The following is a 16,780-nucleotide window of genomic DNA, read 5'->3' as shown; positions in this document are numbered from 1 at the left end:
AATGTTAAAAAGAATAAGACAGCTGCTTGTCCACTGATTAGTATTCCCTAATGCTGAGTAAATTAAAAAAGAAGGGAGAGAAGAGGGGAGGGGATGGGAAGAGAGGGAGCAAAGAAGGGAAAATCTCAAAGAGACAGGAGCGGTGTTCTCAAATGGTTGAGTACCGCTGAGTTGCAGAACATGTGTGAGGACATGGGGAGAGAGAGACTAGAAAACTAAACAGCAGTGGGATCCTGAGAACCTGGACTGCTGTGCTACCAGGTTCACTCTGCACCTGGAAACAAATGGAGAGCCCCTAATGAATTCTAAGGAGAAAAATGATTGGGTCAAAGTCACTGGAACAACATAGCACTGGATGGATAAAGATGAGAGATAAAGAGATAATACTGGGGATGAGGAGGCCAGCAGGGAAGCCAGGAGTGACGAAGGATGCAGGTTGGAAAGGAGCAGGAATAAGGAAGACGGGCAGATCCTCTGAGCAATCGGATATGAGGAGTCGGGGGAGGAAGGGATCTGGGACCCCTTTGCAGGCGCAGCTAAGGCCATGGGCTGGGGACTGCGCCATCCACAGAAACGCACGCGGAGAAGCTGCCCCTTGGCAGTGACAATGGAGGTTCACACAAAGCAAATTTAACGGGAAAGGCTCAGCTCACACTCAAAAATTTTGAGAAGTGTGATTTTAGCCCATTTTTACTACATTTGTCAATATTTTTCCAATAACAAAGCATGTAACACACCATAGAATCTGTGCCAATTCAATATTTATATCTTAGGCGTTTAGAGGTGAGATGACTACATAAAGGCAAGATTTGCCTTTGTTTTGTTTCCCAGCATGCATATGTCCATCTGTTTTCTCACACAGCTAAAGGTAAGTCTAAGCAGTGATTTATTTGTCAGAAAATCAGTCTGAGAAAAATCCCAAGTTGCAAACACCGGCAAATCATAGCCCTCCTCATCAAGATGCAAGAGAGGAAAGATGGCTGAATGACAGATTCAACCTAACACCCACTGACGTGCCAAGGTAGAAATAACTGGAGAATGCCATTATGTTTAAAGATAATGTCCAGAAACAGCATGGTGTTCAAGAGCAGATTTGAAGGATGGGAAAAATAAAATGAAGGCTCCGATCAATTTCAAAAAGAGATGGGGAGAGAAGTACTTTGCTTTGCTGTTTTTGTAATCCCTAAGTCCCAAATTGCTGTTTAGGATCCTAGGAAGCAACTCCTCTGGTTCTTTCTGCTTCTGAGATGGAGAGAAGCTTACCTATGTTTTCCATTTATGCCACAGCCCCCTTGAAGGAAGAGCACAGGAACAGCATTTGTAGAACAAGAGATGTGATGTGTAGGTTTGCTCCTTTTCCGATTCCCGTCGCAAGAGCATACTTACAAACGGGAGGGCACGTACAGAATCGGAGGGAAGGATGGTCAAAAAGCCATGGAGATAGGAGAAGCTGTAGAGTGGAGAAGACATGATGGCTGTCCTGAGTAACACAGTCACTGGGCACAGCTCCACAAGGTCAGAGCAGGAGTTTGTAAGCGTCAAAGCAGAAGGCACAGGAGACCCCCAGCTCCAGCTCTCGCAGTGGGAGTCAGTATTATCTAAGAAGGCGCAGCCTCAGGAGGAGACAATGGCTCACCAGAAACCCCAGGAATGTCCCACCTCTTAGGGTGCTTGTCCGAAGGTGAAAAGCAGTAGCCACACAGGACTAGAAGGCTCGAAAGATTCTTGTTGCTTCTAAGAGCCCATGTTTTCTGTTTTAAAAGTATTAACTAATTAATTTTAAAGTCAATTTTCTCTAGAAAAACTCTTCTTCCTTTTTTTTAAAAAAAAGTTTTATTTATTTGAAAGACAGGGCATCAGGGGCTGGAGGGGATACACACACACACACACACAGAATCTTTTACCTGCTGGTTCACTCTACAAATGCCTAGTACAGCCAGAGCTAGGCCAGGCTGAAACTAATAGCCAGGCATTCCACCAGGGTCTCCCACGTTGTGTGTGTGTGTGTGTGTGGTCGGCGGCACAATCCCAAGTACTTGGACCATTACCTGGTCTCTCCCAGGTGCATTATCAGGAATCCGGATTGGATGAGGACGCTGGGACTCAGTCCCAGGCACTTGAATAGGGGTGCAGGCATCCTGAGTGGCAGCTTGGCCACTGCTCTACGACACCCTTCACAGCTCATGTTTTCATTTCTCCTTCTTTTTGTAAAGATTGATTTGCCTATTTGAAAGGTAGAGTCACAGAGGCACAGATAGAGACAGATCTTCCATCCACTGGTTTCCTCCCCAGATGGACACAACAGCCAAGACTAGGCCAGGCCAAACCCAGGAGCCTGGAATTCCATCTGTCTCCTATGTGGGTAGCAGAAGAACCACGTACTTGGGCCATCTTCCACTGCCTTCCCAGCACATTAGCAGGGAGCTGGATCAAAGGTGGAGTAGCCGGGACTCAAACTAGCTCTCATATGAGATGCTGGCATCACAGGCCCTGGGTTAACCCACTGCACCACAATACTGGCCTAAGACCATATTTTCTTAATTTGATTAAAACGGGGTTTAAAAATTCCTAATTTTTAGTGCCAAATATGACCTTAAATTAATTTAATTGGAAGGATATTTTCAAAGATTACCAATTTATATAAAATGACTACTTTTAGAAATAAAATCAGCCTGAGGTTTTAAAAAAATTAAAGATGAAAATGTCATAAATATATATGTGAAATAATTTGGAGCTATTCTTGTTTTAGCAGTCACTCGAACATTTCCAGTTTATTCTAAAACATCATACTTTTAATGACAGTTGACTTAGAGATACTAATAAGGAGGGGAAAAGATTTTGGACACACGAACATGACTCTATCTTTGCATTGCTATTCACTAAAGACACTGAATTACAGACCGGGGGGAAAGCACAGGAACAGCTTGTCACTTAACAAAGCAAGTGAGCTGTTAGACCTCTCCCAAGATCAGTATGATTCAGACGTAGCCCTGGTGTTTCCGAGCAGAATCGCCCACGGCTGTTTACAAACACACATGCTCCCTGCCCTCAGCCCAGGCCCACTTTAGTGGTAAAGACGGGCAGACTTGACTGCATTTAAAGTAAGCCTTTCAGGAACAGGCAGTTAGCCTAGTGATTCTGGTGCCCGTGTCCGCATCGGAGCATCTGCACTCGGTTACCAGTCCTGGCACTGGACTCCAGCTTCCTGCTAATGCAGACTCTGGGAGGCCATGGTGAAGGCTCAGGTTACGGGGCCTCCGCTACCCACTGGACACCTGAAATGAGTTTCTGTCCTAGCTCCAGATGTTCCAGGCATTTGGGGACTGAATTAGGGGTGATATTTGTATTCCTCCCCTCCTCTCCTCTCTCTCCTCCCTACCACCGTCTGTTTCTCTGACTCTCAACTGAATAATTCTTCAAAAAGATAGGTGAATATTCCATGAACTTTTTTAAAAATTAAGAACTTCCATTCATTAAAACAAAAGGCAAAAAGACAAGTTACAAAGATGTTAGCAACATGAATAGTAAGCAAAGAACGTACTCTCCGAATACACGAGAACTCTAAGAATTCAATAAAAGACAACTCAATAGAAAAAAGTCCTCTCCAGTTGTATTCAGGCATTTAAAAGCAGCAGCAGCAGCACACACAGTAAACACATTTAGTAGGACTGCTATCAGAGAAATGAAAAATTAAAATAAAACGCCATTTTACATCTATATCAACAAAATTAAGAAATCTGACAACACCAAGTGCTGAAAAAGTTATCAAGCAATGGAAAATCTCTCAATTGACTGGTGAAAATTTATAATAATTTGACACAAACACATCAAAAAATTTGATATGATTTACTGGTTTTGAACATTTACATACCTTGAAATTTAGCAATTCTACTCTGGAGCCTATACCCTAGAAAAACACCGGCATATTTGCACCCAGAGACATAAATAAAAGCATTGATAGCAACATTGGTGGAACAGTGAAAAATCTGAAATAGAAGCAATTAAATTGATCAGAGAGACGATAATGGTTAAATAGATTGTGCTGTATTCTCAAAGATACTACATAACTGTGGAAGTAAATGAATATGTGGATTATGATAACCTGGCAGGCTGGGAGAATCATATATTATGATACAAATGTTCTAAAGTTTAAAACACTAAATTATTTAGGCATGCATTTTATATATGATAAGACACATGGATCAATTATCTCGTTGACTGACACAGCAATTGCAGCAGGCTGGCACATGGCACCACTTTGAGAAAGCTCTAAAGTCCGCAAGACTGAAAAGGCATTGTTTGGAGATACACAGAACACACTAGCTGTGAACTGACAGCGTACACACTGAAGTTCAAGATGCGATACCCCTGGCACGGAACAGACAGCTGGGATAGCAGAGGGCAGCCAGGTGGCCTCAATAGCATTGTGAATATTTGGTTCATTCTCCAAGTGTTTACTGGTGTTCACCTCACTGGTGTGTTTGTAACTTACAAGTGTGTTGCCTGTATTCTTTTGTCAATTATTATTTAAGTCCCTCAAACTAATATTAGTGTTGCTATGATGGCTCTTTTTTGGACTGTTGAACTGGAAGGAAGGTCACAGGTCTGAGAAGAGCTGTGTCGTGAGATAATCCACACAAACGCTCTCTGAGCTCAGCTCAGAAGGCATGGTCTCCCCAGACTCAACCTCACAAAACTTTCACAAAACGACAGAGCCAATTCTAACTCTCCATTACTTACATTTTAATTTGGTGGCTCATTTTTCAGTGTGAATCCTATCTTTGAAAAGCCCTTCTCAAAAGCAGATACAAGGGGTGGGCATTGGGCGGGCCTAGTGGTTAAGATACTTGTGTGGTGAATTGGGGTGCCTTGGTCCAACTCCCAGCTCTGGATTCTGACTCTCGCTTCCTGCTACTGTGCACCCTGGGAGGCAGCAGTGATAGTTCAAGTACTTGGGTGCCTGCCAGCCCTGTGAGAGACCTGCATTGAGTTCCTGGCTTTGACCTGACATCTGTGTTTCTGCCTCTCAAATAAATACATAATTTTTTTTAAAGACTAGATGTGAGCTCCAGGTGGATCATGCCTGCCAAATGCCTTCTCATTCTACCCCCATAAAACTGAAAGGAAGCAGGTGAAATGCTCCTTTGTTTAAATACATAGTTCAAACACCCAATAAATCTTTGTTATAAAAATATGTCAGAGGAATGGGCTGTGATCATTGGTGTTAAGTAATTTTAACTCAGATTGGTTTCTGTTACCATTTTCAAGGCATGTGTGACAAAACTGGAACCAGCTTCCTCATTCCAACCCCTGCCCAGCACGCCTACACAAACCTGTTCCCATCACTTCTCGTGTCCCAGCCAGTGATCTTCCGTCACCACCTACCTTTCCCTACTAGCAGAGCTGGGGGAGGGAAGGGGGTGGGTGTGGGCGGGGTTGGAGATTTAATCTGAGATAATTCGTGCAACAGGAATTCACAGGCATCCAAACTGCAATGCCTGCTGGGAAGCAGATGGGCATCAAAATTACACAGCCCCAAGTGCACATCCCCTGCTCTGCCATCGTTATTGGGGTGTCCGGTTACCAGACCTCGCAGAGTCTCAGGGTCCTCATCCGCATGTGTGCCTGAGAATCCTGCACCCTAGGCTGCTGCGAGGGTTGGCTCGTGTTCCCAAGCTGTAAACACTCAGCACACGCTGGAAGGCGGTCCTTTATTTGTACTGGGTGAGTACGGTGACGTTACAGAGGCTCTTTCTAGGCTCTTGATGGAGACGATTCCCTTGCTCAGTCCTGAATGCAGATCTCTTGGCATTCCTTTTCACTGTTGAATTTGTTTCCCGAGCCGTTGCAGCCACTGAACCAAAAGCGGGCGCAAGAGTTGACCTGCTTGTCATAGTACCAGCGGACCACGTAGTCCCTACAGGTGCCAGGCTGCAGGGCCTCCCCACACCTGGGATCTGCAGAGTGAAAAGGATCCTGTGTTAGAATTGGGGTTTGAACCAAAGAATTAAAAGAATAAGAGCTTTATAGAGTTATTAAAATATTTATCCTCCGTGCACACTAACAGACTAATTGAGAAAGCATGGCTTCAAGCTAGCCAAAGAAGAGTTGGCGAATGCCGGAAATAGACCTTCACCACCAGAAACTCCACCACTAGACGGTCAGCACCTTAGAAACAGAAAAGGTTTTGATCTTCTCGAAACATCCCTGAAATGCCCATTTCCCTGAGAGCACGGGTGTGAGTTCACGGGCTAACAGTTTCATGGAGATGTGTCCACGGGAAAAGATGGGACTCCTTTCGTTTACTTTGGATTTGCTCTAAAAGTAAATGAATATTTGGGATGGAATGACTTCAGCCTCTGTGCACATTTCCTCCCAGTTTGTTCACAGAGAACATCACTCATATCACGTGTCGTTGTGCCTACTGAAAAAACGAACATTCTTTGTTTCAAAAGAAGCCAAACGGGGTTCTCTTTAATCCCAATTCTCTTTTTCAAAGAGCAGCTCTTCCAACAACTGAAAAACGTGATAGGACTTCCAAATGTCAGTTCACAGATGAATTTCAGAAATGCACCAACTGCACGAAAGCACCGCAGGGCCCAAACAAGGAAGCCACCCATACGGAGGCGGCCATCCAACCAGAGCTCCCCAGTGGGTGGATCCCTTTCATTGTGGGGTTTCCTACTTGGGGACGTCGTTCGTGGGTGGGAGAAGCCCAAAGAGAAGGCCAAGTAGGCAATGGCTCTCTGGTTCTTGAATTCTGAGAGAAGGTTTAAATGTCAAAAGCTGCTTCTCTCTACAGCAAAGCCAGCCCTCTCTCCATTGCCTTCAGTCACTTGCCCAGATTTGGAGACTGTCTTGGTTCATTTCTTTTCTAAAACGAACATCTAAATCTCCCTCTCCGGTGAAGACTCCTTGCACCAAGTGGAAAGCAGCGGATCTGCAGTATATCTGTTACTCAAACCAAACACTGCATTCCGTGTAAATGTCTTCAAGACTATCTAAGCTTCCTTTGAGCAAGGATATTGTATCTTCCGTGTGTTCTATAGAAAATACACACTTGAGAACAGGTTTTCTGTAGATATTAACTCCATAAAAATAGGCTGATGGGTCAGAATTTAGGTTTTGGCTTTTTTTTTCTTTTCTCTTTTTTGTTTAATCAAGGAATCAAAAACGCAAATGTCTACAAGTGTAAAAGAGTACAGGTGAGACAATAGGGAGCAGTAGGGTCCATGGCAAACAAGAGAACACAACCCTAAGGGCATTTATATTAAAATAATAATAAATACCTTAAGAGCTTCAAAAATTTCTAAAGACCATACTTATTGCCCAGCTATCCAGTTTCCAAATTCTGTATACAATCCAGCAGGGGAAGAATCTTCTTCCTCTCCTATTTGGAGTTACAGTATTTTCTCTCTGGGTGACATTCTAGAGACCACCCTTCTTCTGCTTTCCTCACTTTGTAGCCACAGCAGCTGATTAGCAGGTATCTCTTACCTTTGTGCACCAGACTTCCTGGCTGTAAAATCAGTGTAGGGCTTGGAGTTCTGGTCTCCACAGCCTCTGCCCCATGCAGATCAGGGCTGAGCAATGGCCCGTGGCGGGTGGCGGCCTCCAGTGAAGTAGTGGCAACCAAGCCATCTGCCCATGTAGGCTCTGAAGGTTCCTTCTCCTCGTCCGGAACTCCAGGGACACTGACCTACACACACACACACACACACACACACACAAAGTCACATTTTTGTTTATAAAAATACCGAGTTTAAAAAGCTACCTTGCTTTGTAGAACATTTAAGGAAAAGTTCAGCTTTCCTGCATCTCCCCAAGTCCCTGGAAGGAACTATTTCAAGTCAAAGCTCAGGAAATAACACCTTCCCCTCTGTATCACGCATTCCTGAACACCCAGGTGGAGACCTGCACACAGGGTGCGAGAGGTGTGACCTTGGGAGCCCTTTGTCTTCATTCTCTTCTTAGTCACTGCTATGAGGAGGGGAAACAATCACTAATTTCTTTACTTTTTTTTTGTCCATGGCCCTTTTCTTTCCATTTCTTAACACTGGAGAACTTAACAATATATTCCAAAACATCTGCCGTGAGCCTAATCAGTTTTAAGACTTGGGGGATTGTGGGACAATAAAGCAGGTAAAATAAAACCAGGAACAACTCCTGCCATCTATTGGACTGCATACACAAGTCTCAGCCGGACACGCCCCTGCCTGCCCTTCTCATTACCCAGATGCCAGCCAGTGCCAAAGGCTGAAGAGGCTTGGCTTCCAAGAAGTTCTGAGAAGTGTTTGCTACCTAAGGAACTCCCTGCCCTGCCCTGCCCTCTCCTCCCCTTCCCGCTCCTTCCTTTCCCTTCCCTCTTTTGTTTTGTTTTCCTTTTCTTTTCTAATTTGAGAAGCAGAGAGCTCTCTCCCGTCTACCTGTTCACTCTCCAAATGCCCACAAAAGCCAGGGCTCTGCCAGGCAAAACCGGGAACTGGAAAAACATTCCGGGTCTCCCACATAAGTGGTAGGGACCTAGCGTTGGCCTTAACAGGAAGCTCGAATCAAGAACAGAGGCAAGACCTGAACCCAGGCATTTTGATATGGGAATGAGGGTGTCCCCAGTCTTTTTTTTAAGATTTTTTATTTACGTATTTTTTTAAAGATTTATTAATTTGAAAGTCAGAGTTACACAGAGAGAGGAGAGGCAGAGAGAAAGAAGTCTTCTGTCTGATGGTTCACTCCCCAGATAGCCACAATGGCCAGAGCTTCGCCGATCCGAAGCCAGAAGCCAGGAGCCAGGAGTTTCTTCCTGGTCTCCCACGTGGGTCCAGGGGCCCAAGGACTTGGGCTATCCTCCACTGCTTTCCCAGGCCATAGCAGAGAGCTAGACTGGAAGAGGAGCAGCTGGGACTAGAACCGGTACCCATATGGGATGCCGGCGCTTCAGGCCAAGGCGTTAACCCACTGCACCACAGTGCCGGCCCCATATTTATGTGCTTAAAAGGTAGAGTTACAGAGAGGCAGAGGCAGAGAGAGAGACAGAGAAGGAGAAAGGTTCTCCATCCACTGCTTCACTCCCCAAATGGCTGCAATGGCCAGAGTTGGGCTGATCTGAAGCCAGGAGCCAGGAGTTTCCCCCTGGTTTCCCCTGCAGGTGCAGGGGCCCAAGTACTGGGGCCATTCTCCACTGCTTTCCCAGGTCAGAGCAGAGAGCTGGATCAGAAGTGGAACAGCCATGTCCAGTGTCTTAACCACCTGCAGTACACTAAACACCTGTCTCAGCAAGGTTTTCTTAATAGAGGTTACTCAGAATTTAAATCTTTACTTTGTTTAGGTTCTGAGGCCTTATACGTTACTCTTTACTTCTTGGCAGTTTAAGAATATGTGTCTTTTCTTAATCACATAATCTTTTGGGGATTTTGGTGATGGTAATAGTATTCCACAGGTCCTAAAACAAGCAAAAATAATTTTTTTATAAATGAAAATAATGTCAACAATCTTTAGATTCAATGAGATTTTAGATTCTTTAAATAAATCCATAATCATTATGGTTTGCAATTTTTATAATTTTCATCCTTATTCCAAAAGCAAATATGTTCATTGAAAGGAATTTCAGAAAATATAGAGAAGCAGAAAGAATAGAAATTTGAGATAATTCTACCTTCCAGAGACAAAAATTGTTGACTTTCAGGCATATTTTTCCCCAGACTTTTTATTTTTTAAAAATGTGTTTTTTTAAGATTTATTTTATTTATTTGACAGGTAGAGTTACAGAGAGGGAGAGGGAGAGGGAGGGGGAGGGGGAGGGGGAGGGGGAGAGAGAGAGACAGAGACAGAGAGAGAGATCTTCAATCCACTGGTTTACTCTCCCAAAGGCTGCAATAGCCAAGGCTGGGCCAGGCAGAAGCCAGGAGCCAGGAGCTTCATCCAGGTCTCCCATGTGGGTGCAGGGGTCCAAATACTTGGGCCATCTTCCACTGCTTTACCAGGTGCATTAGCAAGTAGCTGGATCGGAAGTGGAGCAGCTGGGCCTTGAACCAGCACCCATATGGGATGCTGGCATCACAGGTGACAGCTTAACCCATTACGCCATAATACCAGCTCCAAGATGCTTTTCCTGTAAGCATACACTTTTTTAAACAACAGCAACAATAACAAATCGTATGTTTAACTTGGCATGGTACCTATTTTTAGTTACTAAGCTATGATCATTCTATACAGTTCACCAGGATTCTAAAGCAGTTTTAAATATATAATATACATAACCACAGTGAGTTTTTTGACTATTTCCTGGACCAAAAGAACGTGCATATTTGAGGCTTTGAGACAAAGTACCCTCCAAAATCTGTTTACAAATTTGCACACCCACTAGGAGTCTCTTTCCCTAAAATATCACCATTCCCTAGCTACTATGATTGCAAAATTAGGTATTATCAGGTTGACAGAGGAAAACTTCAGCCGCTGGACAGAGCCTCTCCACACTCTGTCCCTGCACCTGTCTATAACCTCACCCTCTTCAACTCACAGCCGCCACCTTTCGCTCCTTCCTCCTCTCCATTGCGCAGCAGGCGCTCAAAAGCAACCCTTCCAGCACAGCCTCGGAAAAGCTGGTCCCCATCTGCAAAACCTCCTGCACCACCCCAGTCAGGGCTCTTGTCCGCCTTCGAGATGATACACATTACTGTGTCTCTCCCGTCCTTGGCCCTGGTCACATGGAATTCAACCCCTAGCCCCAGTCTATGACATGGTGACAGAAGATGCCACCCCTACAAAAAATGCCACATTGGGATATTGATGGAGTTCAAGACAACTGGCAAGCAGCGGATCCAAGAAAAGCTCTCTTCCTACTCCTCTTTGCCTAAAAGCAGAACATAAATGTGTAAAGAGAGAAGTCTAGATCATCAGAGACAGCACCAGAGGGGTGCCCATCATGAACTTCACCAAGGAAACCTTGTCTTCCACTGACCCCCATCTACTGCCCTTCCCTCCATGTGCTATTCCAGAAACTCTGAGCTCCCCTCCTGTGACTTGTCACCCTCGAAAGGTTACTGTTCTGTTGATGAGATGCAAAATAAAGCTCAAGTTGTAACCATCCTTTTGGGTTCCTCATCCCTAGTGCTTCTATGTGTACACATGCTAATAACCATGTTTCTTTTTCTCTTACGAATCTGTCTCACCGTCTCAGATACACACCCCCAGCCAATGAACTTGAGATGGAAGGAGGATAAAGAAGAAATCTCCTCTCTTCCATCTTTCATCTTTCCTGTTTCATGTGTGTAAGTAGCACTTCTCCAGCAAGAGAAATTAAACCACACAACATCGTTCTTTCTTCCCTCCTTTCTCCTTTTTCTTTTCTTTTTAAATCTCCATAGCATACAAGAGGCCAACAGTAGCCACTGAATAAATTGCACAATGGGTCAGAGTCTCCGTCACTCTCATCTTGACACTGAACTTGATAAAGATGTGCAAAGAGAGGGGGTAGAGAGACAAATGTGGATTATTCATTCCCTCTAGGCATTAATGTCATCATCTTTAAGACAAGAAGAAAGATTAGGCCCCACTGTACCTCCCAACTCTGAGAGAGGAGATTTAACTCTTCCAAACTCCATTGGCAGAAAACATGCTAAATGTATGCCAGTGGGAGTCTCTGTAGAGAGGAGGGGGTGGGGAGATCCAGAGGGAAACCCACTGGACTTGGAATTCATCTGAAGCTGGAGCAGTGGACACAGGGACGCTCCGTTACTTCTGGGGTGGACGCTTGGGTGCTTGTCGGCTGGATTCCTGCACTTGTTTCTCATTCAAAAGCCTACAGATACAAGCCTGCCAATCAGCTCTGCCAGACTCTTCCTGCCGCCTGCCCGGTCCCGGAGGACAGGGCCAGCCTCAGCTTCATGCAGGGGCCCACCACAGTCAAAGATGCAAAAGAAGAGCCTCGGGGGTGGGGACCGACAACTGGAGTTCGGGATTGCTCCATGCAGCTGGACAAGCAGATGTGCTGACGTCACTGCCTTCAGCCTTCCGGCTTGTCTGTAAGAGGACGAAGCAAGCACGCAGGAGCTGAGGGGGATTCGGACTGAGCAGGCACCAGGCGATTCCTGCAGGTCTCTTGGTTTCTGGTTTCTCCTCGTAATTTACGGCCCAGTGCCTTTCACAGATCACACACAAACGCTTCCCATCTGAGCTCATGTCTGCCCTGGATGAATACTAATGATCACCTGCACTGGCCTCTGTGCTCAGACCTAGTATTCTCCCAGCAGTGGGGTCAGAGTCTCCCCCATTCAGCCGCAGGGATCTGGCCTCTGCCCGCTGGCTCCACAGCCAGCGACTTGGAGCTCCTGAGAGGAGCTGACCGGGGATACCTTGTCTTTGCCAGGTGGCTCAGCAATCGCATGTACACAGATGGAAGGCTCTTCAGCTGCCTTCCATGGGTGCTGAGCACCTTCGGGACACCTGGAGCTGGGGCTGCTCGTCCCCAACTGCCCCAGGCTTCCCGCTCTCACGGAGGGTAGAGCGCAGGATTTGTTCGTGTGTAACTTCCTCCCGCACTAGGGCGATGCTCCCGGTTCTGGCACTGTTCAGCGGACCTACTGGCTGCTGTAATGTATCCTCACAGCGGAGGACTGGCACTGTGGGGGTGACTCCCTGCCTTGACAGACAGGAAGCTGAGGCCTCAAGAAAACGGGGGACTCTCCTATGTCAGGCTTCACTTCTAAGGAATCACTCGTCATGCGACTAACCACAGGTGTAAAAGACAGCATTTCTTTCTTTCTTTCTTTTTTCTTTTTTTTTCTTTTTTGACAGGCAGAGTGGACAGTGAGAGAGAGAGACAGAGAGAAAGGTCTTCCTTTTGCCGTTGGTTCATCCTCCAATGGCCGCCGCGGTCGGTGCGCTGCAGCCGGCACATAATGCTGATACAAAGCCAGGAGCCAGGTGCTTCTCCTGGTCTCCCATGGGGTACAGGGTCCAAGGACTCGGGCCATCCTCCACTGCACTCCTGGGCCACAGCAGAGAGCTGGACTGGAAGAGGAGCAACCAGGACAGAATCCGATGCCCTGACCGGGACTAGAACCCAGGGTGCTGGCGCTGCAGGCAGAGGATTAACCTATTGAGCCGTGGCGCCGGCCAAAGACAGCATTTCAAGATCACCTGCATCAAACATGTATCCCAGTTTCTGAAATAACAAGTGCTGTGGTCCAGCACCGAGACCACAAGGCCGTGTCCCAGCTCAGGTGACAGCGTATGTTGCTGCTCCTGTTTTCTCTTCATTGGGACAGGAGCATTTCCTATCCTAAGGACAGTAAGTCTATTATTAGCATTATACAAGGGTGCCCGAGCACCTGCACACGACAATAACACTAACAATTTGTTGTTACACAAGGTTGTATCCAACAATTTGAATTGTTTGACCTCCACAATGAGATTATTAATTTCATTTCATAAATTAGTCAAATGGTGGTATTGATCAATACAAACATACCTGGGTAGGTGATTTGTCAAGGCCACTTATAAAATACAAAATCTGACAGCAGAAAAGCAACATAATTTTCCCATCAGTGAAGAAACTGAAATAAACTGAACACTAGGTGCTGAAAGTTTCAAGAGCATTGATCATAGCCTTTGATTCAGCCACTTCACTTATCACTCGATATGATATGATTGAGCAACTACATAATGTTCCTTGCATAGAACATTAGAAGAAAATATAGATGCACTCAAACATGTTATTTTTCCAGCTGTACTATCCCAGAGGCTTGGCACCAGGTTAAAATATGCCATCGGGCCGGCGCCGCGGCTCACTAGGCTAATCCTCCGCCTTGCGGCGCCGGCACACCAGGTTCTAGTCCCGGTCGGGGCGCCGGATTCTGTCCCGGTTGCCCCTCTTCCAGGTCAGCTCTCTGCTGTGGCCAGGGAGTGCAGTGGAGGATGGCCCGAGTCCTTGGGCCCTGCACCCCATGGGAGACCAGGAGAAGCTCCTGGCTTCGGACTGGACCAGCTCCAGCCATTGCAGCCATTTGGGGGGTGAACCAGCGGGTGGAAGAGCTTTCTTTCTGTTCCTCTGTCTCCGTGTCTGTAACTCTACCTTTCAAAGAAATGAAAAAAAATTAAGAAAAATAAAAGAAAGAGAGACACGGAAAGGAAAATGGGACTTCTAAGAGAACTGTTTTCTTGTTTTGCAATATTACTTAGAGTGTACTTGGGAGCAATCTAAGAAATGAAAGTTTTGACAGATTCCCTTCATTTTAGATGTTTGGATACTGCAATTACATTTATTAGAGGCAGTGGTGAGTGCAGAGAGACATAAAAATGTTTTTGTATTTGTGAGTGCATTTACTGCATATTTACACTAGGGTATTTCACAAAGCTCATGGAAAACCAAATTGAAATACAAGTGTATTTTGGTGCAAAAGTTTTTTGCAATTCATGAATGGGGGTCTTTAAAAACTTTATAAGGGGAATGGGCATTTGCACAGTGGGTAAGACACCACTTGGCATGCCCACATCCCACAGCAGAGAGCCTAGGTTCAAGTCTTGGCTCTGCTTCGGATTCCAGATTCTGGCTAACACACACCAAACGAGGCAGCAGGTGATGGCTCAAGTGTTTGTGTCCCTGCCACCCAAGTGCAAGATCCAGATTAAGTTTCTGGCTCAGCCTACCCCTGGCTGTTGTGGGCATGTGATAAGTGAACCAGATAAAAAATCTCTGTCTATCCATTTCTGTCTTTGTCTCTTGCTTTTCAAATAAGCAAAAATAAATGAAATCTAACAGTTCATTGAAAATGTGCATTGTGGCCAAACAGCTGCATAATGTTGAAAAGTCACTGAACTATATAAAAATTGCAGTATCTTCAAAATCAGGAAAAAATGGTTTTGCATCAAAATAACCTTATATTTTAATCTCATTTTCCTCTAAACTCTGGGGTACCCTCACAGATTTAGATGTGGATATAAATACATTAATGTATCTTCAGGCTAAATATTAGGAAATTAATTATTTAAAACTTCAGTTTTGCCTTGGTGCAGTCAGCCAGAGTAAGAAAGCCTAGAGACAAGATGCATTATCCAGGTTCAAGATCATGGCAAGCTCTTACCATCTTAATCATTAGCACCCCTAGAAAGACCTAGCAGATGCCCAGTTTCCTCCTCCATATGACTCTTAGCTACCAAGCGACACTATTTACCCATCACTCTTCTTATGCTCTTCCCTCACCAGCCACTAGAATGCTTCATCTGTCATAGCCTGCTAGTGTCACTTGTCTCATGGGGCTGTCAGATGCCCTGGGACATGAGACCAGAGGCATGTCCATTCTGTGACCCTCAGGCACTCAATATGGTGCAAACTCAACTATTTCCTTGCAGAAGTCCTACTCTTCCTCCATATGGTATTTTAATCCATCCCACCCTAAAGCTAGAAATCCAATAGTCACACCAAAACTGCTAAATCCTTCTAGTTCTACCCTATGATCGACTTTCAGAACTGCTACAACTCGATTTTATTCCCTCTCTTAGGGCCTCATTGTTTCCCACCTGGACTACCACACCTTGAACCCAGCCTCCGGTCTCCCCAGCTCTTCTCTTGGTTATCTTGACACTGCGTCCAGCGTTTTTGGCTTCTGTGAACCAAATGCAACCTTTCCTTTAAAAATGCCTCTTTTGGTGTAGCAGGTGAAGCTGCCACCTGCAGTGCCGGCATCCCATATGGGTGCGACTCCCGGCTGCTCCACTTCCAATCCAGCTCTCTGCTATAGCCTGGGAAAGCAGTGGAAGATGGCCCAAGTCCTTGGGCCCCTGCACCTCTGTGGGAAACCAGGAAGAAGCTCCTGGCTGCTGACTTCGGCCTGTCCCATCCCCGGCTGTTGCGGCCATTTGGGGAGTGAACCAGTGGATAGAAGACCTCTCTCTGTCTCGACCTCTCTCTGTCTAACTCTGCCTTTCAAGTAAACAAATAAATCTTAAAAACAAACAAAAAGAATAAACCAATGGATAGGCACTCAATCAATCTCCCTCCCCCTCTCTCTGCCTTTCAAATAAACACAAATAAATAATTTTTAAAAATCACCTTTGTTGGCTCTCGGCTGCCTGGCTATGAACCAAGTTTACGCTCCGCAGCTGAACACATGAAGCGATCACAATTAGTCCTCAGATTATCTACCCAGCTTTTTTTTTTTTTTTTTTTTTTGACAGGCAGAGTGGACAGTGAGAGAGAGACAGAGAGAAAGGTCTTCCTTTGCCCGCGCACCGCGATGATCCAATGGCAGGAGCCAGGTACTTTTCCTGGTCTCCCATGGGGTGCAGGGCCCAAGTACTTGGGCCATCCTCCACTGCACTCCCTGGCCACAGCAGAGGGCTGGCCTGGAAGAGGGGCAACCGGGACAGAATCTGGCGCCCCAACCGGGACTAGAACCCGGTGTGCCGGCGCCGCAAGGCGGAGGATTAGCCTAGTGAGCCGCGGCGCCAGCCTATCTACTCAGCTTTAACTCTTACTGTTCAGCACACACACCCTGGGCTGCAATTAGCCTGAGCTGCCCGTCCTTCTTCAAAGCCATGCAATTTGGAATGTCCCATTGCCCACATGCTCCCCCTGCTACAAACGCCATTCCCTCCACTAATGTGGCTCAATGCCACCTCCTCTGTGAAGTCCTCCATTGTCTCCATTGTGTTCCTGTCCTTCCATCATGCATACATTAAAACCTGAATCCCAAGGGTGAAGGCATTTGGAGGTGCCACTGTGGAAAACAGCATGGAGATTTCTTTAAAAACTAGAAATAGACCTGCCATATGCCCCAGCAAT

General features: G+C 45.8%; 1 protein-coding gene across 3 annotated transcripts in view; it reads right to left on the bottom strand.

Annotated features, from left to right (window-relative positions):
- Window positions 1–3,590: 3,590 nt before the first annotated feature.
- The window catches only part of COL28A1 (collagen type XXVIII alpha 1 chain), a 193,842-nt gene continuing 180,652 nt past the window's right edge, over window positions 3,591–16,780 (bottom strand). For all 3 annotated transcript variants that reach the window (XM_008261700.5, XM_051852947.3, XM_089315699.1), the window contains 2 exons: window positions 7,498–7,699; window positions 3,591–5,957 (listed from right to left, as the gene is read on the bottom strand). In XM_008261700.5, coding sequence (XP_008259922.4) covers window positions 5,785–5,957; window positions 7,498–7,699 — 375 coding nt within the window. In that variant the 3' untranslated portion in view covers window positions 3,591–5,784. The remainder of the gene's footprint in view (window positions 5,958–7,497; window positions 7,700–16,780) is intronic.

Source organism: Oryctolagus cuniculus, chromosome 16 (assembly GCF_051225735.1).
Source record: "Oryctolagus cuniculus isolate XC-2025 breed Fujian yellow rabbit chromosome 16, ASM5122573v1, whole genome shotgun sequence".
In the NCBI taxonomy this organism is placed as follows: Eukaryota; Metazoa; Chordata; class Mammalia; order Lagomorpha; family Leporidae; genus Oryctolagus; species Oryctolagus cuniculus.
The sequence above is the reverse complement of the archived record's forward strand: the minus strand, read 5'-3'. Positions and strand labels throughout refer to the sequence as shown.